The 22108-nt window shown below is 37.6% G+C and overlaps 1 protein-coding gene and 1 pseudogene across 1 annotated transcript in view; both read left to right on the top strand.

Moving 5' to 3' along the window:
* Positions 1-22108, top strand: part of LOC110142997 (mucin-19) — a 127956-nt gene that overhangs the window by 98879 nt on the left and 6969 nt on the right. Inside the window, 23 exon segments of the mRNA XM_070454850.1 lie at positions 483-536; positions 648-701; positions 1864-1917; positions 2808-2861; positions 3433-3480; positions 3896-3949; positions 4102-4139; positions 5100-5199; positions 5357-5410; positions 6722-6769; positions 7008-7061; positions 7758-7811; positions 8367-8420; positions 8565-8618; positions 11296-11349; positions 11629-11682; positions 12585-12638; positions 13274-13327; positions 15523-15576; positions 15697-15751; positions 16058-16110; positions 16281-16325; positions 17829-17858. Of these exon segments, the coding sequence (XP_070310951.1) occupies positions 483-536; positions 648-701; positions 1864-1917; positions 2808-2861; positions 3433-3480; positions 3896-3949; positions 4102-4139; positions 5100-5199; positions 5357-5410; positions 6722-6769; positions 7008-7061; positions 7758-7811; positions 8367-8420; positions 8565-8618; positions 11296-11349; positions 11629-11682; positions 12585-12638; positions 13274-13327; positions 15523-15576; positions 15697-15751; positions 16058-16110; positions 16281-16325; positions 17829-17858 (1227 nt within the window).
* Positions 20359-21193, top strand: LOC139030944 (craniofacial development protein 2-like; annotated as a pseudogene).

The following is a 22108-nucleotide window of genomic DNA, read 5'->3' as shown; positions in this document are numbered from 1 at the left end:
ACTGAGTTACTAAATGTGCTTTCTATTAATGATATCTTCCTAGTAAAAAGTCTTGTCTGAAATATATCAAAACTATTTGAACTTCCATATTTAGCATATTGGGCAAAATTTTAGCAGATGTTCAATATTTGACATCAATAACTTCAGTTGAGACCCTTCAACTTTTTCTTTTTGGGCCCTAATAAGCCTCCATGTTTGCTCTAACAGGCCATCACATAGCCCATTCCCAATAGTTATACAGGTGATTTGGCCCCAAATCTGTCTCCTTTAACTAGAACCTAAAAGGAGGTCTCAGTGGCAGAGGACTTTCTCCATAAATTTATGAAGGGAATGAAATATTTTGAAAGAAATACATGGATGATCTCTTGAAACTAGGAAGTCCAGAGGAATAAATTCACTGGTATATGGGAGAAACAGTTTTTTAAAAACCCCATGTCCATTTCATCATGGGTAACAAATCTACCACAATTCTTTTATTTCAGGCACAACTGAGAGCAAATCTGGCAAAACTCTGGGACCTGGAAGGGCCAACACAGGTCAGGAATTCTGAACATGAACCCTCAGGAGATATAGACTGTAGAAACCCAGAATGTCCTATCCACACCCCTAGTCTTCATCTCCCCCCTCCTTTTTTTTTTTTCTCTCAGAAGCCACAAGCAACATAGGAGGCAGTGGGATCACCCAAGGAGGACTGCCAGGAGGTGAGTTTTTAGTCCAATACCTGGAGCTCTCACTATTTCTCTATTTGGGTTTCTGTGGTGAGAAAATGAATGGGAAAGAATATGAGAGAGGGACTTGATGTATCTATTCATTCAAATACTCAGGAGCTTCCTGGATGAAATCTGAAACTTGGCTTTCAGATCCACAAAGGGAAAGATGAGACCAAAGAGAGGCAAACCACTCCAGATCGGTGGGTAGCAGGTTTAATAAGCAAGGGAACTTATGTACAAGTCTTGTCTTGGGCAGCTGTCAGACAAATAGATCTCTGTATCTATCTACCAGAATCTTAAAAGTTTATATAGATACCTTAACTGAGTTCAGTTATATATACTGTCCTGAAGGTTTCAACAACACATTGCTCTATCCAGGATGCATCCTTGCATATGGCTCCCACTATAGGAAATGTGGTCACTATGTAAATTCCAAGGCCAGGGCAGAGGGGAAGACATCACTGATAACCTGGGTATAGCTTTAGGGTCAACTAATTGTCATATCCTCTTCTTGAACTCCTTTAGCAGTATTGTACTATGTCAACCCAAGTAATTATTCTTTGGAATTCTAAGACCTCAGATGTCTCAGTCAGGCTGTCCTCAGTGTTATGGCTTACAAGGATTTGTTTTTCCTGATAAAAAGGTGTGCATACATATTGCATGTATCCAAACCCCCTGAGTCCTTCCAATCTTCCTTATCCAACTTGCGTTCCACCCACAGTCTGCACTCTATCATCTCTCTCATATACATGATGCTTTTTATTTATTTCCTATTTCTTCTCATTGGAAAGCTTCATGAAGGCAATCAAAACATTACAACTTATACCAAAGATTACTTCTTACAAAGATTAAACCATACTTTATTCCCTCACTTAGTCACTTCTGGCACAGCAGGTAGATATGACCCTGGACGTAAAATAGGTAAGAGTGATTTTTACTCCAGCTTCTTCTTATTGCATAGTGAAAGGGGAAACCCAGTAGCAACACATCCATCCAAGGCTGACCTGGGAAATGAAATGCTGTAAAATTGTTTATTTTCCGTTTCCACAGATAGTCTTCAGAAGCGATACCCGTGCTTTAGGGACACATTGATGCTTCCAAGATGAACTGAGGAGGAAATTCTCTGTTGCTGTATTTACTTTTTGCATTTTAGGTACCACTGGAGAATTGTCTGGAACAGCCATTGCATCTGGAAGTCCTAACACAGGTAGGTTAACAAGAAGGAAATTCCCCATATTTAATCTCAGATATCATGATCTGTCTCTTAGGGCTTCTATATCCAGATTCCCAGATTTTATTATTATCCTGTTGCTTCCCTCAGAGATCACAACTTCCACAAAAGAGACTAGAACTGGAGCTCAAACCTGTGAGAACGAAGAGTCTGTGATTTGGGGTCATCAGTTTTAGAACTCTCTAGGCTTTCCTTGAAAAAGTTTGTGTGAAATTTAGGGGCACTGCAAGGGAGTCAAAATGGGTTTGCTATTAGAGATAAAATCTTTTTGAAAATCCATTAAATACAGAACTGAGCTTCACTGCTTCAATTTTAAAGAAGTATGGGATTTCTCCATTGGTATTATAAATATCACTGGCATATTAGCTAGAATCCAGCAAGTTACCCTTTATGTGAATTCCTTCTGGCTGAAATAAATGCAGAGTGCAGAGTATATTAGATTGCATATAATCTATGGAAGTCTTTGTCTGAGCCTCCAAATTCCAGAGTATTAATATTTTACCCAAACCTTTGAATATATGTATATGGCAGAATACGCTCTCTCTCTTTCACAATCTGTCTCGTCTCTTCTCTTCAGGAGTCCAGAGAATTGTACCAGGGAGCCAAGTTTTTGACAGTCAAATAAGTGATCATGAGAAAATATAAATATCTCCCTGATAATTACCAATATTCATAATAAAAGGACTTCTGGTGTAAAAATATAGTTTTACTTAACTTTTTTGGAAAGAAGTGTACTTGTGGGAAGATATATGAGGAATCCTAGAATAGGACTTCAATGCCTGAAAAGAAGCATAATGATTTTCTTCTTAGCCCTTTTTTGAATGTAAAGGCAATGTCATATAATCCCTTTTCCTTTATAATTTCAGGTACCAGTAGTGTAGTCTCAAGCCCAACTATTGCATCTGGAAGTTCCAGCACTGGTAATGGGATTTATACAAAGCCAATCATCCCTTATCTAATCTCAAGGAAAAATATGTATCCCCAAACATACTTTTTCACTATCCTAATTTCCTTTTTCAAGAGGCTAAAATTTCCTTAGAAAGCCTCAGAGTCACTGTGATGAAATCAGTGAGAACTAGGATTCCCAGATGTGCGCTTTGCTTTTGGGAACCATCATGAATTTGCCCCTGGATCAGAGAGAATATACAGAGAGGGGAGATCCTCCAGTCCATATGCAGGGTCAAAACACTGTTGATTCACACCTCAAAAATACTGCCTGGCCTTGTGTGCATTTCTGAAGAGGGCAGTAGAGTAGTAATTCCCTGGAAGACTAATCCATTGGATATTATGGGTGTTACTGCAGGAGTCAACACTCCCAGAAAGTTCTGTCTCAAGTAAGAAGATGACTAAAATGAACTTAGATATTTTTTGCCTCCGATTTGACATTTAACTTGAGCTTTAAATTCTAAATTGCCTAATGGTTGGTTGTTTCCATGAATGATTAAAGATCATAACACACACAGAATCTTTTATCCTACTTTCAACCATTAGGGACAACCTCTGGAGCATCAGACAATCAAGTCACTGAAAGGAAAACAGGTAAATGTGGAAAAATTCCTGTTCTTAGCTGAAGCTCTTATGTTATATTTGCTAACTAGGTCTACTAGAAAATAGTCTTCTTGAGTGAAAAAAAAAATCTTCATTTATTTTATTCACTGATGAATCTCTAGTACTCAACAGGGCTCAATAAGTATTTGTGGAACGGATGATAAATTGATACATGAGAAAACACACATGATTCAATCCAGGAGCAGAAAGGCCAATGAAAGGGCAGGCTTACAGGGCTGACATCTGGACAAAATGTGAATGGTACCTGTGGAAGCGACCATGCACAATGTAACACTGAATGCTGTGGTTCTGGAAATATACACTTACTTTTATATACTGATTTTATACTCAGATTGCCTCGATGTGAAAGATTCACCATGTTAATCCCAAGTCCTTCCCATTTCAGGTACCCCAGCTATGGCCTTCAGTACCACTGTTGAACCTGGAAGTTCCAGTATAGGTAAGTTAACAAGCTAGAAAGGAAGCATCGTTTCTGGAAATAAGATGACAAAAATGTCTTCACGTTGATTGTCTAAAGTAAGAACATCATAGCCTATTTTCCTTTCTTCCTAAATCCTCACCTTTTATCTGTTTCTTCTTTTTTATTTCCAGAAGCCACAACTTTCACTGGAGTAATTAAAACTACTGTAGTGGGATAGAAAATAGATGAGAATTATTGTGTGTGTGGTGTAAGACTTTTGTTGATAAATTAGAGCTGACCCTTGAACAACATGGGTTTGAACTGCACAAATCCATTTATACGTGGATTTTTTTAAATAGTAAATATTATTGTTACCATGCAATCTGTGGTTGGTTGAATCCATGGATGTGGAACTATGGATATGGAGGAACTGTGGATACAGAGGGCTGACTCTAAATTATTCATGGCTTTTTTGACTATGAAAGGAGTTGGCACTCCTGATACCTGCCTTATTCCATGGTCAACTATGCAATTTTGTTTCTTGTAGAATAATTTCTTGTGGAGGAAGTTTTTAGGAACTTTCATCTCATATCAACAATGTTTTTTTTTTTTGTTACTTGATTTTTAATTAAACTGGGCAGATTTTTCAAGTCCCCCTGTTTCTGTGGTTAAGCCTCATAAATATATAGATCTCAGTAAATGAGAGAAGCAGTAGTAAATGGCTATAAAGTCTTCTTTTTCTGTTTCCCAATTTATGCATCACTATGAAATTAAATGAAGGAAAGAGTCCCAGAGGGTTCTATTTCAGGTAAACAGAAGGCTACAATAAACACAGGAAACTGATCTCTGTTAATTAGATTTTTCCTTGAAAACAAAAGTGACTGAAATGTCCAGTGGTTATCCCAATAACTGTCTATCTTTACATTCAAAAGTCTTTCTATTTTCATCCTCTTAGGAACTACCACTGGAGTGTAAATAAATGAAGGAACAGGAAGCACCTTAGGTGACCATAGTGGGCAGAAGAATAAGGGTCAGAGCATGAAGAATCCCTACCTTACTACCATTAAATTCTAGAAGAGGGGGCTCCTATGTTAAGAACTTTGCCTCTTTGCTTGATTTGGGAATAAAACTACGCATAAGAGAACACAAATAATTCACAAGCAGCTGAAAAAGCCCAAAAGTTGACCAGATTCCCCCCACGAGAGGAAAAGTCATCACTTCTCTTCCTGTTGCAGGTACCACAAGGGAAGCTTCTGGCACTAAACTTGGACCTGGGAGTTCAAAAACAGGTGAGCCAACTACCTGGAGAGACTGCTCCAACAGGAAAACCTCTACTGCTAAAGGATCTTCATGGTGCCATGCAAGAAAAGTACCCTTAACTTTTCTCAGAATGCTAAATTCTCTTCATCTTACATTAAAAAAATAAAAACTTTTATTCTCTCTTAGAAGCTATAATGCCCTCTGGAGGCAGTGAGACCACAGGAAGTGGAATAAATACAGGTGAGCACAAAAGCTTCATAGCCTCTTCACTTTTCATTTACGATAGCAATAATAACTAACTCTTTTGAGTGCTAACTATGTGCCAGGAACTATTCCACAATGTATTATTATTGCTTTTCTCTCACCACAAATTGTGAGGTAACTGTATTTTCATAGATAAGAAAATCTATGACTCGGAGATGTTAACTAACTTGTACGAGGTCACACAACAAATAGCAGATTTCAGCTCAGGCAGTATGGCTTCAAAGTCCATCCACTTAGCCATGATACTCTGCTCTGACTACCACACTATGTCACTAGACTTCTTTGTCACATGTCTAAACTTATCCTGAACATTAAAATTTCTATAACATCAATACTTTACCCAAATAAAAATATAGTGGGCAATCACCCCTTCATTGCTTATTCTTCTAGGGGGATCTAGTAGCCAAGTCACTGGCATTAAAACAGGTAAGTAAAGGAAGATACCTTTTGTCCCTGACATCGATCCCAGAGAAAGGAATTAAGTCATTAAGACTCTCACAGTCACCCCACATTGCACCCTTGCCCTGCCAAATTTTTATGGGGAATAAAATATTACATTAGAAAAAATATTAAAAACCATGGAACAAGCTATCCCTGAAAACCACCTTTTCACATAATAAATAAGTCATATAATAAAGAAACTAGTGTAGGATAATTTTCCTATCCTATATAGAATATACTCTTATTTTTTAGAAATAAAATTGACATAATGATACCATTCAATTTGCTTTCTGTTAGTACTGGAGGGGGTCTTGGCAGTACTGTCTCACCTGGGAGTTCCAACACAGGGGAATCAATGAGAAAACAGGGCTATAATTTCTCTCTTGGGGCAAGTTCTGGAGCAATAGCACAGGATGTCTTTTTATGACTTTCTGTTAGCCCTCACTACTCTCTACCTTGTCACTCTCAGAAGTTAGAGCCTCCAGAGAAGGAAACATAACCAAAGAAAGGAAACTGGCAGTTCTTGAGTTCTGCTTTTTCATAGGGCATTTGCTAAAGGAAGCTTTTATTTAGGATGATTATATCATTTCTTCTGGGGTAAACCTTATACTGTTCTTCTTAAGAGGGGAGTCCAGAAAGGATTCTCTTTTCTGACATTCAAGCTATTACCCTGGTGTAAGATGGAGGCAACATATTAATATGTCCATACAGTTATAACTAAGGAAGTAGAGCTGGTGGGAGCAAATCTGGAAGTTTATACCTATTAAATTTTGAATTTCAGATGTTATGAACTTAAATACAATTAAATGCATTTACTCAAATATTGTTTCCATTTCTTGTCATTAGGAGCTACCACTGGCACATCTGAGAGGTCAAGCCCTGGAAGTAAAACAGGTAAACATGGGAGAGGCACAGAAACCTCTGATATTTAACGCTAAGAAGCAAGTCATCTGGGACATTAGCCAATGTCTTTATTGTGGCCCTGAATTTAAAAATGGAGAATGCACCTTGTTTTGACAAGATAACTCTAAGAAGAATCTTATCTCTTCAAGTCCCAGACAGTCTTATGGGCCATTCTCAGGTTGGTAAATGCATCACTATTTGAATTCTCTGTTTCTCTCTTCTGCTTCAGGTACCACTGGTACAATCTCTGGCACAACAGTTGCACCTGGAAGCTCTAACACAGGTAAAGTATTAACCTAATGGGGAGTATAAGGAACCTCAGTGATGGTTTGGCTTCTTCCTTCAACTCCTCCAAACCGTCCCTACTATACTCAGTGGATACCACCCAACTTTTCTGAGTTATATGCATCTTCAAAATTTATTTTTTTTTAATATATTTTACATTTTATTAAATCATCAAATATAAGCACTGGGGTATAGTTTTATTAGTAAAAAATAGCAAAAACAATGATAAAGAAAAACAGAAAAAAGAAAATGTGCCTCAGACCAGAATATCATAACAGAAGTTTTGTGGAAGCTGCATTTTATTTGAAAATCCACCCATTTTTGCTAACATACATTTTAATATTGTAAACAAAAATAGAATCTGCAGAGACAATGCAACAAGTATGCTTAAACTCATGTACAGAATTGCTCTCTGACAACAAACTGTCCTCCTTAAAGCCCCTCTCAACCCAAATGTTAAGATGTATTTACACGAAGCACCGATCAACAGTGCAGTTTAATTCTTCGTTAACTAAACTCTTGGCTAGACATTAATTTTAAAGATACTATTTCCCCTTATTTAAAAGGTACATGATCATAACATGGCATGAGCCAAATAAAAGGTTCAAGGATTTTGTCCCCTCCTCTCCCCCCATAACGCCTCCTAGAGTTTTACTGAAATTTAGTATTCTTCTCTTTCCTTTCTTTCACTTAGGGGCTACGACTGCTTTGGGAAGTGGTGAAACCACCCAGGGTGGAATTAAAATAGGTGAGCACTAGCAACTAAACAATTATTTTTCTCTTCATCTTAATCTAAATCATGTTGGCTATTATAAATTGAAGGGAAAAAAATAAATTCAAGGGACGTTTTGCTCTATTCTATCTGAATCTCATTTTGGGTACAAATTATTAGGATATTGGGTTTCCCTTGTGGATCTGCTGGTAAAGAATCTGCCTGCAATGTGAGAGACCTGGGTTTGATCCCTGGGTTGGAAAGACTCCCTGGAGAAGAGAAAGGCTACCCACCCCAGTATTCTGGCCTAGAGAATTTCATGGACTCTATAGTCCATGGTGTTGCAAAGAGTTGGATATGACTGAGTGACTTTCACTCACTTCACTTATTAAGATATTAAGTGCCCTTCATTTTATCCCATGTGAATTGCCTTTTTGGGTATATTTGTAATAAAGTGGCATAATAGAGACTACACGTGATGTATCACTTTAAAGCAATAAAGTTCCTGATATTGTTTGTTCTAAAGCAAACCCTAGTTTGAATCCCTAGTAAAAGGGAATACAAATTGATTCTCTCCTCTTGTGATTTCAGTTACCATGGCGGTGACTACTGGCACAATGGTGGCACCTGGAAGTTCCAACACAGGTAAGTCATGGAAAAGTTGAAGAAACCTCCCTATCTGAACTTTAGAGACCTGATGTCTCCTATAGAGATATTACAGATAGTAATACCCTTATACACTTCCCCGAAGTTCTGCATCCCCTGCCACTTTTTCCTATTTCTTCTCAGAGGCTACAACTCCTGCAGAAGTCAGAAGAAACACTGAAGTTGGAATAGCAACTGGTGAGCAGTTGGCTCTTTCTGCCTTTGGGTTCAACAGTTTTTTATTTAAGTTTGTGTTAGATGATAGATGAGTAAGAAAACTGACCGAGAAAGAGTTTCATATTCCATTTGAAGAGACAGTACATCAGGTGAGTCAGATTTGACTCTTTAGACTGAATTTCTCCATATATCAGCCTTTCAGATGTGATTCTCTGAAGCTAAGACTGATATGTTCTTCTCAATCCTTTATCCATCTTGCCACTGCCGGTGTTGCTTCAGGATTAACTGGAGTTTCCAGGGCACCAGAAAATTCCACTTCTGCTTAGTTATATGTTTAATTCATTCATCTTGGACTTCTCTTGCATGTAAAACCCATTCTTGTGGGTTTACCCTCATGACCAAAGTCCCAACAAATCAAATTTTAAAAATTTATACCCCTGAACACACACCCGAGGAGGACCCACTGAAGCAACAGGAAACCAAATCACAGGAAATGAAATAAATGTGCAGAGGAAAATCACTTTTACCCAAAGCCTTAAACCATAGAAAAAGGTCTCTTTTCTGAGACTTTTGCATTTATTGGCTAGGGAAACCAAAGAGATACTGGGAAAACATGGTATTTGCTTCTCTTTGCCCAAAGAAGCCCCTTTATTGCTTTTAAGAATCATGTGAATTATCCATTTATGCTATTTTAAGGACTAAAAAAAAATTGTTACTATCTCTTTCTCTCAATTTCATAATCTATCATTCTCTCCCAACCTCATTTTCACTTCCAATTCAAATACCACTGGTATATCTTTTTTTTTGCCATATTTATTTCAGAGATTCCAACACGAGTTAGTCAAAGTTACCAAAGAAAGCTCTCTATAAGTATCTCAAGAAAAAACCATCTTCTTTGGGGCCATTTCTTCTATTATTACAAAACAGTTTTTCAGATTTCAAAATTGTTTAAAATTATGTTACATTTTTCTTTTTTACTCCTAGAAACTACCACTTCAAGACTCAACAGTGATGCCACTGGGAGTGGAATACAAAGAGGTCAGTCATGCTATTACATAACTGTTGAGATTTAGCTGGTTATTTGTAGGGTTTTCTATAGAGAAGAGATGACAAAATTTTGCATTTGAAGACTTTTGAGCCAATTAAAACTGGTCATCTTAGTGCACTAGAATTTCCTGGACTAAAGATTTCATCAGACTCATATTTATTAGAACATAGTTTTCTGACAGTAAATATCATCATGAAAACAAGAGTCCTTTTTTGAAGACTGATACTTTACTTGTCTTCATTGTCACTGTCATCACATAAGATGAAGTCACTGTTACCAAGAAGTTTCCAACCCAGGTAAATTAAGGTGGCTGAAATAAACTTAAGGCATTCTTGGAGCCTCACATTGAGATTTTTTGTTTAAAAAAGTGGAAATGATCAGGGAAGAAACATTTCCTCTATTCTATTAAAAAGCATGGCAGTGTAAAACAGTTCAGGAAATTATTACAGTCCAGCATACTTAAGAAATGCAACCCAGATGATGAGAGAGAACTACAAAAGCAGGTGCTGGGAGGTTCTTTGGAACTTCTATATCTCAAAATTATAACAGAACTTTCCTGAAGTAAGGAAAAAATGAGATGATGCATCAATTTTATATTTTACCATAATACTATTGTAATATAGGTGTCAGGTATGGCACAAAAACTTAAAACATGATTCCATGGTCAATAAGGTACAATTAAAAGTTATTTGATATGTTGATTACCATGCACAGATTTGCCTTTTTGGAAGATTAATTAGAGGATTAATTAGAGAATTGATATGAAGGAGAGTAGGAGAGTAAGGGTGGAGACGTCATCCAATTTGAGACTGTTAGAAGTTAGGCATGATTAGAGACCGACATAAGGCAGTGATGTGAAAAATGGAAGGCAGAAGGGTGATCAAAAGGACTGAGAAATCTGTTGACAAGTTAGAATCAATTTCAGCATGGTGATGGGAGGGATAAAGGATAGCAAGGACTGTGGATGAATTCTAATTCATAGTTTCAGTGCCTGTGTGGATGGATGTGAGTGCCATCCACTAAATTTTGGTATATACTGGGGGAAGAAAAAGAATTATAACTGACAGGTGATATAGTGAGGTCAGATTTTTGACAGTTTTAGTTTAAGGTGCTCTGAGGTATCCAGTTAGTATGCTTAGCTGGAGTAATAAGTGCAACCAGAATACAGAAGATAGGTTTCATTGGAGAGAGAGATTTGTTAGTGATTTACTGACAAATGCTATTTTAAATTGTGGTTGCTGGTAGATTTCCTTATGGTGAAAATACAGAGTGAGAAGAGATGAAAAATAAATTGAAAGATGATTCCTTGGGTCATATAGGTGGGCAAAGAACTAAGCCTGAAAAAGGGAGGATTTGCAGCTCAGCGGTTGCTAATGTGGGTTAAGTCAAATCCGTAAAGCAGAGTCTGGAAGTGCTGGAGACTATATTGCTTCTGATTTCGGGATTCAGAATGTCAGATCAAACAGGGTCAACCAGAATTTGTGGGGAACATAGGTGTTTTTAATGTCTTCTTTTTTTCTGAGAGCCTAGCCTTACAACTATAAAACTTTGAAATTAAAAGAACTGCCTCAAAATAATTAATTAAAATGTCAAGATTCTTTTTTTTTTTTAAATGTCAAGATTCTTGATCCTTCCCATTTTAACTTTCAGGAGTCCCTAACATAATTTCAGGGAGCCAATCTACTATTAATAGAAGCAAAATATGTGAGGATGGGGAAGTTAAAAAAGTGAAGATGGGAGACATCCATCTCCATGATACTAATTCCAGAAAAGAAGGATCTTAGGAAACTGGAGTTTACCACAGGAAATGAAACACATCAAAGAATATTTATTTCACCTTTTGGAATAAGGAATCCTAGAGAAGGAATGCAGTCTTTTACAAAAACACATTATTTATCCTGAACCATGATCTCCATCCAATAAGAAAGTTATCCCTGTCCATTTTTTTTTTTTTCCTTTCTTTTCTTCTCTCTCCCTTCCCAGGTACCACTAGGACAAGCGCTGGAACTACATCCTCACCTGGAGGTTTCAATGCAGGTAAGTCAAAAGTGAAAGGAATGCTCCTTTAAGTGGCTGTAGGGAGAAGATCATACACTGCTATACTATTTTCACATTTTCAAACTCCAGCTTCTCAATTTTTCCTCCTTTGCTCTTCTAGAAGCAACAACTTTTAAAGAGCATGTTAGAACCACTGAAACAAGAATTTTGTCAAGTGAGTTTTGCCATGTTTTGGATTTTCAATATTTTTTTCACTTGAGTTTACTGCCTATGGGTTATGAATGAAAATTAACATGCTTAAAACTGGTTTCTTTTAATTTAATAACAGATCATAAGGACAACCTCTATTAATTCCCTGGGTTTTCCTAGAGAACATAATATAGATGTAATTCTCTAGATACATTCTTTATTTGAAAATTTTCTCCCTTTGTTTTGTCAGGCAATAGCCTACAATCAGTAGGGGTCACCAGTAGCCAAGAAGTGAGGGAAGATCACTATACTAGATGAAGTAAATTTCTTAATTAAGGCTTTGATTGAGATGCCTAACCCTTGATCACAAGTTTAGACAATTTTTTTCATTTGTTTGTTTGTTTGTCTTGTTTTGTTTTTGTTTCAGTGCTGGAAAACTGGGAAGTTAAGTCACTAGAAGTAAATCATGAGACTATAGGACAGACATTCTCTCATTGAATATCAGATTCTAGATGATTCTATATTTAGAGAAATAAGACCTATGGTGCAAGTCTGACTTTTCCTCCTATATTTTATTTGAATAGTCATGAGAAAGTGTTCTGGAAAATATGCCAAGCTTAACATTTTGTGCAAGAAAAACTGTTAAACTGTTTTCTATTGCTTCAGAGAAACAGGAACACTTGTCAATACAGTCAGTGCTCTTCTTAGGGTGAGAAAGGCTTCGTGAGGCTCATGCTTCTCTCTTATTGCAGGTACCACTGGGAGAGCCTCTGGCACAACAGTTATTCCTGAAAGTTCCAACACAGGCAAGTAAATATTTAATAAGTGGCTCCAAATAGTTAAGCCTAGAAAAATAACAGCCCTTCTCTGGAGTTTACTGTCTGTTGTAACACCAGCTCAGCAAGTTCTAACTTCAGTCGTATTTGCCTGTCTTAGGGACTGGCACTGGAACTGGAAGGCAAACAAGTGTCAGTGGTTCAGCTCTGTTGTGTTTTCAGATAGTGATTCCTATGCCTTTGCTTCAACACAAGGGAACGTGTAGGGTAATGATAAAGGGCCAGGAAATGGGCAGAATCTTTTTAGAGCCTGTCCTCTTCCAGCCATCTATTGTTTTCTTGTTCTGAGTTTCTGGACTCCACGCAGAGCCGCCAGATAATTTTGTAGAAGTACACAAGGGCACTACTGCTAAAGGGAAAAGTGAGAGGCTGAAATCCAGCCAGCATTTCCTCAACAAGTTATAAAAGTCACGTGGCTTCTTCTGCTCAGAGGGGTTTTTTTCTGTCATTGTTTTTTGTTTATTTTTTACTTCATAAAATTGCTCTATGGGCTAACTACATTAGCCTAGAGTTTCATCTGACTTCCTTTCTCTTCCTGTTATGATCTCTGAGGCTAACAATAGAAGCTATGTCTGATATGAAGTGTCCCTCACTTGTCTTTGCAGGTACTGCTGCAGTATCAAGCAGAGTTACTGGTGTCTCAGAAAGTTCCAGCCCAGGTAATGGAAATTACTAACTCTAATGAAGTTAACATGTTCAACATTCTTCTCCCCTTTAACACTCAAGTGTTTCAGAAAGGGAATATTTATGTCTATCAATATTAAACTTGAAGTGTAAAAGAAAAACTGTATCAGATGGAGTTAGACAAAGAAGACTTTAAGATTATGAAACAGAAGTCAAGAGCATTGCGTTAGGGTTGAGATTTTGAACTTAACTTTGCTGAAATAAAGAGCAGGAGAGTTTTAAAACTCTGGGGTGAACTAGTGGGAAAGTACCGGAGACAGTAGTGGAGAGGTTGGTCCATGTGATCAGGCAATCTCTGTTTGCTAATTGGTGCTCCAAGAATGAAGTTAGTCTCCTACCATCCCAGAGTGACAGGAAGATGTGGGTGCTATTTTTCATGGCTTTTTTTGTTTTTTACAATATCGTATTAGTTTCAGATGTACAGCATAGCATGTCAGTATTTTCATAGATTATACTCTCTTTAAAATTATTGCAAAATAATGACTGTATTCCCTAAATGTATCAATATAATATTTACTTACTGCTTATCTATATTACATATAGTAGTTCGTATTTGTTAATCCCCTATCCCTATCTTGTCCTTTTCTTCTTTCCTTTCCCCACTAGTATCCACTAATTTGTTCTGTATATCTGTGAGTCTGTTTCTATTTTGCTATATGCATTTTGTTTGTTTTATTTGGTAGATTCCACATATAAATGTGATGCCACATATAGTGTTGGTCTTTGCATGATATATTTCACTAAGCGTAGTACTCTTTAAGTTCATCCACATTATTGCAAATGGCTGAATTTCATTCTTTTTTGGCAGAGTAATATTCCATTTAAAAATATTCTACATCTTCTTTATAATATTCTATTATATATATGTGTGTGTATATATATAATATTGTGTATATATACATATATATATGTACATATATATTTTTTTTCTACATCTTCTTTTTCCATTTATCTGTTGATGGGCAGTTGGTTTGTTTCCCTATCTTGGCTACTATAAATAGTACTGCTATGTACATTGGAGTGCATGTATCTTTTTGAACTAGAGTTTTTATTTTTGAATATATATCCAGGAATTGTGGGGGAATATGGTAGTTCTGGCTTCCCAGTTCTGGCCATATGGTAGCTTTGGCTTCTTTAGTAGTAAAGAAACTGCCTGCCAATGCAGGAGACGTAAGAGATGTGGGTTCAATCCCAGGGTCGGGAAGATCCCATGGAGAAGAGCATGGCAACCCATTCCAGTATTTTTGCTTGGAGAATCCCATGAGCAGAGGAGCCTGGCAGGCCCCAGTTCATAGGTTCACAAAGGGCCGGATATGACTGAAGTGACTTAGCATGCAGACATGAGATTCAAGACCTAAATGTGAGACCTGAAACCATAAAGCTCTTAGAAGAGAACATAGGTAGAACACTCTGACATAAACCATAGCAATGTTTTTTGGATCTGTCTCCTAAAGGAAAAGCAAAAAAAACCCAAAAAACAAAAAACACACACAAATGGGATTTAATTATACTTAAAAACTTTTGCATATCAAAGGAAACCATCAATGAAACAAAAAAAATCTTGACTAGCAGACAATATTTGCAAATGATATGACTGACAAGAGGTTAATACTCAAACTCTATAAACAGTTCATAAAACACTCCCCTCAAAATTAATACTAGACAGCCAGGAAAACAGGATATATGAAGTAAAATAGTTCAGTGTGAAAATAGTTTTTGTCACTAACAGAAGGGGACTCTAGAGTGATAGTTACCAGGGCCACAGTGAAGGAAAGCGTTAGTCACTCAGTCGTGTCTGACTCTTTTCAATCAATCCCATGGACTGTAGCCCACCAGGCTCCTCTGTCCATGGGATTCTCTAGGCAAGAATACTGGAATGGATTGCAGTTCCCTTCTCCAGGGGATCTTCCCAACCCAGGGATGGAAACTGAGTCTCCGATTTTGCAGCAGATTCTTTACCACCTGAGACATGAAATACTCAATTCTTCTGTGAGCGAGGAGTCGCTGTGTTAGGGCCTACTATGTTTCAATAGCAGGAGAATGAACTGGCATTCGTAGGTGTACTAGTACATCCCAGGTGCTTTGAGACTCTTGTTCTATGTGAAGATGTCTTCAGATACACTCTTCTGCAACCAGAAAAAGTTCACTGCTCTTTTCCTACTCATTTTAGGTACCTCCAAGGAAGTATCTGAAGCAACTACTGGTCCCAGAATTTCTACCACTGGTAAGTCAAATAAAAATAAATGAACTTTGCTTGGTGGCATCTCAGAAGACAGGACAGCTTATCTGAAATTAAACTTGCTTTTATAGTTCCCTTTACTCACCACTTTTGCTCCTCTCTTAGCAGTCACTGCTTCCACAGGAGTCAAGGAACCCTCTGGTTCTGGAATGCAAACAGACAAATACTAGAAATACAAACTCTTCAATGATCAATGTGCCTGTGATTTTATATAAGGAGTTGAATTTGGGAGAGAAGAGTGGTGGGAAAGAAACAGGAAAGAAAGGCCAGGAAGATTATTCTACATTTCCTCATGAAATATGACTTGAATATTACCTAGGGATTTTTTTTTTCCTCCAAGATTTTTTGGGTTAGGCTTTTACCAGAAATCCTTACTGGAAGTTATGACCTTGAAATCTCTGATAATGAGATTATGAAATGCTCAGGAATTAAAAATTCCTGAAATTTTTAATATTTCCTTTAAAATTTCCACTTCAAAGTCAAATGGAATCACAACAAGCCCCAGAATATCCTACCCAGGTAAGATGAAATAACCCAAAGGCACTGGCATGAATTGTCTCTTCCACATGAAGCTTTCCTTAAGCATGAATGTGTGTGATCATTTGTGCAGGCATACACACAGAAACTTGATATGTGTACATGCTCTCTGGTAAATAAAATGACAGCAGTATCCTTTTGTTTCTCCTCAGAAACCACTGTTGTCACAACAGAACAAGAAATTGAAAATAAGACAGGTCAGCGTTGGAAAAGTACTAATTTCCTTGTCACTTATTCAACTAACATTTCCTTTAACCTTATATTTGCTAGACTTGAGCAGCCCTTGCCATTTGATTACTTTGTATGTGTTGGTGGGGGAGATTATCGTGGGCACAGATGATATCATTTCAGGGCATTTAATGCTACTCAAACAATGGACAACAATTATGGTCCTAGGACTATGTTGAGACTGTTAATTTCTGTTTGCTAGTTGGTAGGGCTGAGTGAAGAGATCAGAGAAGAGATGACTGCATTTAATATTGGCTAGGGTGAGGAGGGAATTCTTGCCATATGACACTTGAAAAGACAGAGACATTAGACAGTGTGAGGGACTTCAGGAATTAACCAGGTATTGGGATTGTCTGTGTGAGTTTCAGGGAAGAAATGAGATTAGAAAGGTGAGCAGAGCAATGCTTATGAAGGACTCTATTTCCAAACTTAGATGAGACTTTATCCTTATAATAAATGGGATCACCTTAAGGATTTTGATAAAAGGATGATATGATCAGATAAGTCTTAGAAAAATTACTCTGATAGAAATGTGAAGATTATAAGTGTATTTTTTTATTCCTTCTATTATAAATTTCTCCTATGAACATGGAATTCTGGGTAGGGAAATTTTTCTACTATATTTATACTTAAAGATCATTTCTCTCTCCTGTTGCTGGTTTCTGTTAATCTGCTAAATATTTATAATTGGGAATTAATCTAGTCTCTCTTAGTAAAGAGAAGCATTTTATGCCCCAAAATATATACCTTTAATTAATTTATTTTCTGTTTTTCTGTACCTATTAGTTGTTGGGGTCCTTTTATTTGAACCTGGAGAAACTTAAAAATTCCTCTCAAATATTCTGTTGCTCATAGTTCAGCCTTCTGCTTGGTAGATAGAATAAAAATGTTAACCTGAATTTTAGCAGTTTGAAAATAGAATGTGAAATTTATGAGTGGATTGTTGGGTTGACCAAACTTTCTGACATGGGAAGCCTCCAAAAAAGTAAGAAGTTTAAAGCATTTGGCGGGATTGGAGACAGAACAAGATTAAAATGCCATAAGACAAAAAGAACATACAAATTCTTAGAGTATTAATATCAGTTAACACACAATACATTTGTTCTACTTATATATATGGAAAATTATATGCTTTTGATAGTGTTATCCTTTTCTTTATTTGATTATACATTTTATTATCCTATTTATCAGAACTGTCTATCAAGACATTTGGAAGAGAAATTTACTTTGATTCTCGTTCCTTCTTTTGATCCTCATATTTCCTTCCCATTGACATTTGAGAGCTAAAGGAAACACTCTCTAATGGTAAAATATCAAATGCCATAAGGAGTAGAAAGGGAAGATTTATGGGGATATGTCTGCTTATAAGACTAGCAATGTGGCCATGTGTTTTCAGTAATAGACAACTGTATGTACTCCAAACCTATTACAATAACTTGAGAGACTAATATAAGGTATCTGTTTTTACACAGAATGTTCAACATCTCTTCCACCACCTCCAGGTAAGAATACCTCCACTTGAAAATCAAATAATTCTACATTAATGATTCTTCTTGTAAATCAAGCTTCAGAGGTCATACCAATAAAAGTCACTAGCTAAGGAAGTGTTATAGAATAGGAAAACTTGAAATGGAAGAATTTAGCTTTTATTCACCAAATAGTGAATGAAAGGCTGTTTTGTCACACACAAACTAATAAAGCCAAACCAAACAAATGTATTTTGTCTCTTAGTCAAAATAGAATTTACTTACACAATAAAGTGTTTCATGTAACTATATGATATCCTGGTTGAAATATTGCCTTTTATTTTTTAAACTAGATAATTCCAGCTATTTTTGAGGACTGAATTTTAGCAACAAAAATTAGGGATAATCAGAGTTTAATAATTTTAGTAGAATTTGAGTTTCTCTAAAATTATCAAGCCAATGTGATGTGCTTTCTATTAAGTGGTGAAATTACAAAAAAATATCATTTTCTAATTTTACCATACAGTGGGAGAAGGGATGTTTTCAAAGAAACAATTTCATATAGGCTGAAAATAAATTTCACAGTGAAATATGTGACCTATGTATTATATAGCCAACACATACTATGTGTTACACATCTTACATATGTTACATATACTATTTACTATATTACATATATTACATAATACTGCTATGTGTTATACATCTTACATATACTTTGGAAGGATTCTCAGGTATTTCATTAGAGAACTGGAATTTGAGAACAGTAAGTAAGCTAGTTCAGGGTATATACATCAAAGAAGAGAGACAAGGTTGAGATGATAGACTGGAGACACGTTATGGCAACCTCAGAAGCCAGAATGCTAAAATAAAGTATTTAGTTTACAGGACTATAAGAAGTATCTAATCAAGGCAATGATGAGATGAAATGTAGGCTTTAGGAAAACTGTCCTACCTATGACATAGAGAATTGACTGGATCGGGAAGAGGCCTGAGTCAGAGCAACCCATTTTAAAAGAGCCAGATTATGCCAGACCAAAAATACTAAGGTCCTAGAATAGTATTATAACAAGTAAAACCAGGAAAGGAAGGGATTCAAATGAGGATAAAGATACAAGATTTTGCAGTAGTTTCAATGCCAAATGATGAGAAGGAAACAATTAAGATGACTTCTAAGTTTTAGGCTTAAGTAATTAAAAGAACAGTTTAGGCCTTAATAGGAGGTGGGCTTCCTTAGTGGCTTAGATGGTAAAGAATCTGCATGCAATGTAGGAGACCTGGGTTCAATCCATGTGGAGGGAAGATCCCCTGGAGAAGGGAATGGCAACCCACTTCAGTGTTCTTGCCTGGAGAATCCCATGGACAGAGGAGCCTGCTGGGCTACAGTCCTTGGGGTCTCAAAGGTCCAAACAGGACTGAGTGACTAACACTTTCACTTTAATTGAAGGTGGCCAATTTAGAAGAAAAACTGGTTTTGAGGGAAATATGATTTAATCTGTTTTGTGCACATTGAATTTGAGGTTCTTTAAAATCTGTTGGGGTGCTGTTTATTAGGCTGAGGGAGATCTGGGTGCATAGGCTGTAAGAGATGTCTGTTCAGAAGTTTGAGAGTATGTACTTGACACTTGGCACAACAGAACCTTTTGCACTAAGACCAAGAAGGAAGGAAAGGTGGCCCCACAGGAGCCTTGCCTGTGGGTGTCCCGGAGTCTCCGGCAAAGGTGTGGGTTGGTGGTGGCCTGCTGCAGGGTTGGGGGCACAGTCTGTAGCAGCACATGCATGGGATCTTTTGAGGGAGGTCACCATTATCTTCATTACCTCCACCATAGTTTAAGTGTTAGTCCTTCACTCGTGCCCAACTCTTTGTGACCCCATGGACTGCAACCCACCAGGCTCCTTTGCCCATGAGATTTTCCAGGCAAGGATACTGGAGTGGGTTGCCATTTCCTTCTCCAGGGGATCTTCCCCACCCAGGGATCCTGGGTCTCCTGCACTGCGGGCAGATTCTATACTGACTGAGCTACAGGGGAAACCCACCACAGTTTGGCCCCAGGTAAATAGCAGGAAGAGAACACAGCTCCACCCATCAACAGAAAATTGGATTAAAGATTTACTGAGCATGGCCCCGCCCATCAGAACAAGACTCAGTATCCCCCTCAGTCAATCTATCCCATCAAGAAGCTTCCATAAGCCTCTTATCTTTCTCCATCTGAGGGCAGACAGACTGAAAACCACAATCACAGAAAACTAACCAATCTAATCACATGGACCACAGCCTTGTCTAAATCGATGAAACCATGAGCCATGCAGTGTAGGGCCATCCAAGAAGGATGGGTCATGGTGGAGAGTTCTGACAAAATATGGTCCCCTGGACAAGAGAATAGAAAACCACTTCAGTGTTCCTGCCTTGAAAACCCCATGAATAGTATGAAAAGACAAAAAAGATAGGACACTGAAAGATGAACTCCCCAGGTCAGTAGGTGCCTAAGATGCTACTAGAGATCAGTGGAGAAATAACTCCAGAAAGAATGAGGGGATGGAGCCAAAGCAAAAGCAACACCCAATTGTAGATGTGACCAGTGATGGAAGCAAGGTCCAATGCTGTAAAGAACAATATTGCATAGGAACCTGGAATGTTAGGTCCATGAATCAAGGCAAATTGGAAGTGATCAAACAAGAGATGGCAAGAGTGAATGTCGAAATTTTAGGAATCAGAGAACTAAAATGAACTAGAATGGGTGAATTTAACTCAGATGACCATTATATCTACTACTGTGGGCAAGAATCCCTTAGAAGAAATGGAGTAGCCATCATAGTCAACAAAAGAGTCCAAAATGCAGTACTTGGATGCAATCTCAAAAATGACAGAATGATCTCTGTTCATTTCCAAGGCAAGCCATTCAATATCATGGTAATCCAAGTCTATGCCCCAACCAGTAATGCTGAAGAAGCTGAGTTGAATGGTTCTATGAAGACCTACAAGTTGTTCTAAAATTAACACCCCGAAAAGGTGTCCTTTTCATTATAGGGCACGGGAATGCAAAAGTAGGAAGTCAAGAAACACCTGGAGTAAAAGGAAAATTTGGCTCTGGAATATGGAATAAAGCAGGGCAAAGGCTAATAGAGTTCTGCCAAGAGAACACACTGGTCATAGCAAACACCCTCTTCCAACAACACAAGAGAAGACTCTTCACATGGACATCACCAGATGGTCAACAATGCAATCAGATCCTTTGCATATTCTTTGCAGCCAAAGATGGAGAAGCTCTATATAGTTAGCAAAAACAAGACTGGGAGATGACTGTGGCTCAGATCATGAATTCCTTATTGCTAAATTCAGACTTAAATTGAAGAAAGTAGGGGAAACCACTAGACCACTCAGGTAGGACCTAAATCAAACCCCTTATGATTATACAGTGGAAGTGAGAAATAGATTTAAGGGACTAGATCTGATAGACATACTGCTTGATGAACTATGGATGGGGGTTCATGACATTGTACAGGACAGGGATCAAGACCATCCCCAAGAAAAATAAATGCAGAAAAGCAAAATGACTGTCTAGGAGGCCTTACAAGTAGCTGTGAAAAGAAGAGAAAAGCAAAGGAGAAAAGGAAAGATATACCCATTTGAATGCAGAATTTCAAAGGAGAGATAAGAGAGACTTCCTCAGTGATCAGTGCAAAGAAATAGAGGAAAATAATGGAGTGGGAAATATTAGAGATTGCTTCATGCAAAGATGGGCTCAATAAAGGACAGAAATGGTATGGACCTAACAGAAGTAGAAGAGATTAAGAAGAGGTGACAAGAATACACAGAACAACTGTACAAAAAAGATCTTCATGGCCCAGATAACCATGATGGTGTGATCACTCACCTAGAGCCAGACATCCTGGAATGTGAAGTCAAGTGGACCTTAGGAAGCATCACTACAAACAAAGCTAGTGGAGGTGATGGAATTCCAGTTGAGCTATTTAAAATCCTAAAAGATGATGCTGTGAAAGTGCTACACTCAATATGCCAGCAAATTTGGAAAACTCAGCAGTGGCCACAGGACTGGCAAAGGTCAGCTTTCATTCCAATCCCAAAGAAAGGCAATGCCAAAGAATGCTCAAACTACCGCACAATTACACTCATCTCACATGCTAGTAGTAAAGTAATGCTCAAAATTCTCCAAGCCAGGCTTCAACAGTACGTGAACCATGAACTTCCAGATGTTCAAGCTGGTTTTGAACAGGCAGAGGAACCGGAGATCAAATTGCCAACATCTGTTGGATCATCGAAAAAG

This window comes from Odocoileus virginianus, chromosome 24, assembly GCF_023699985.2.
Source record: "Odocoileus virginianus isolate 20LAN1187 ecotype Illinois chromosome 24, Ovbor_1.2, whole genome shotgun sequence".
In the NCBI taxonomy this organism is placed as follows: domain Eukaryota; kingdom Metazoa; phylum Chordata; class Mammalia; order Artiodactyla; family Cervidae; genus Odocoileus; species Odocoileus virginianus.
Note: the sequence above shows the minus strand (reverse complement) of the source record. Positions and strands in the feature narration are given on the sequence as shown.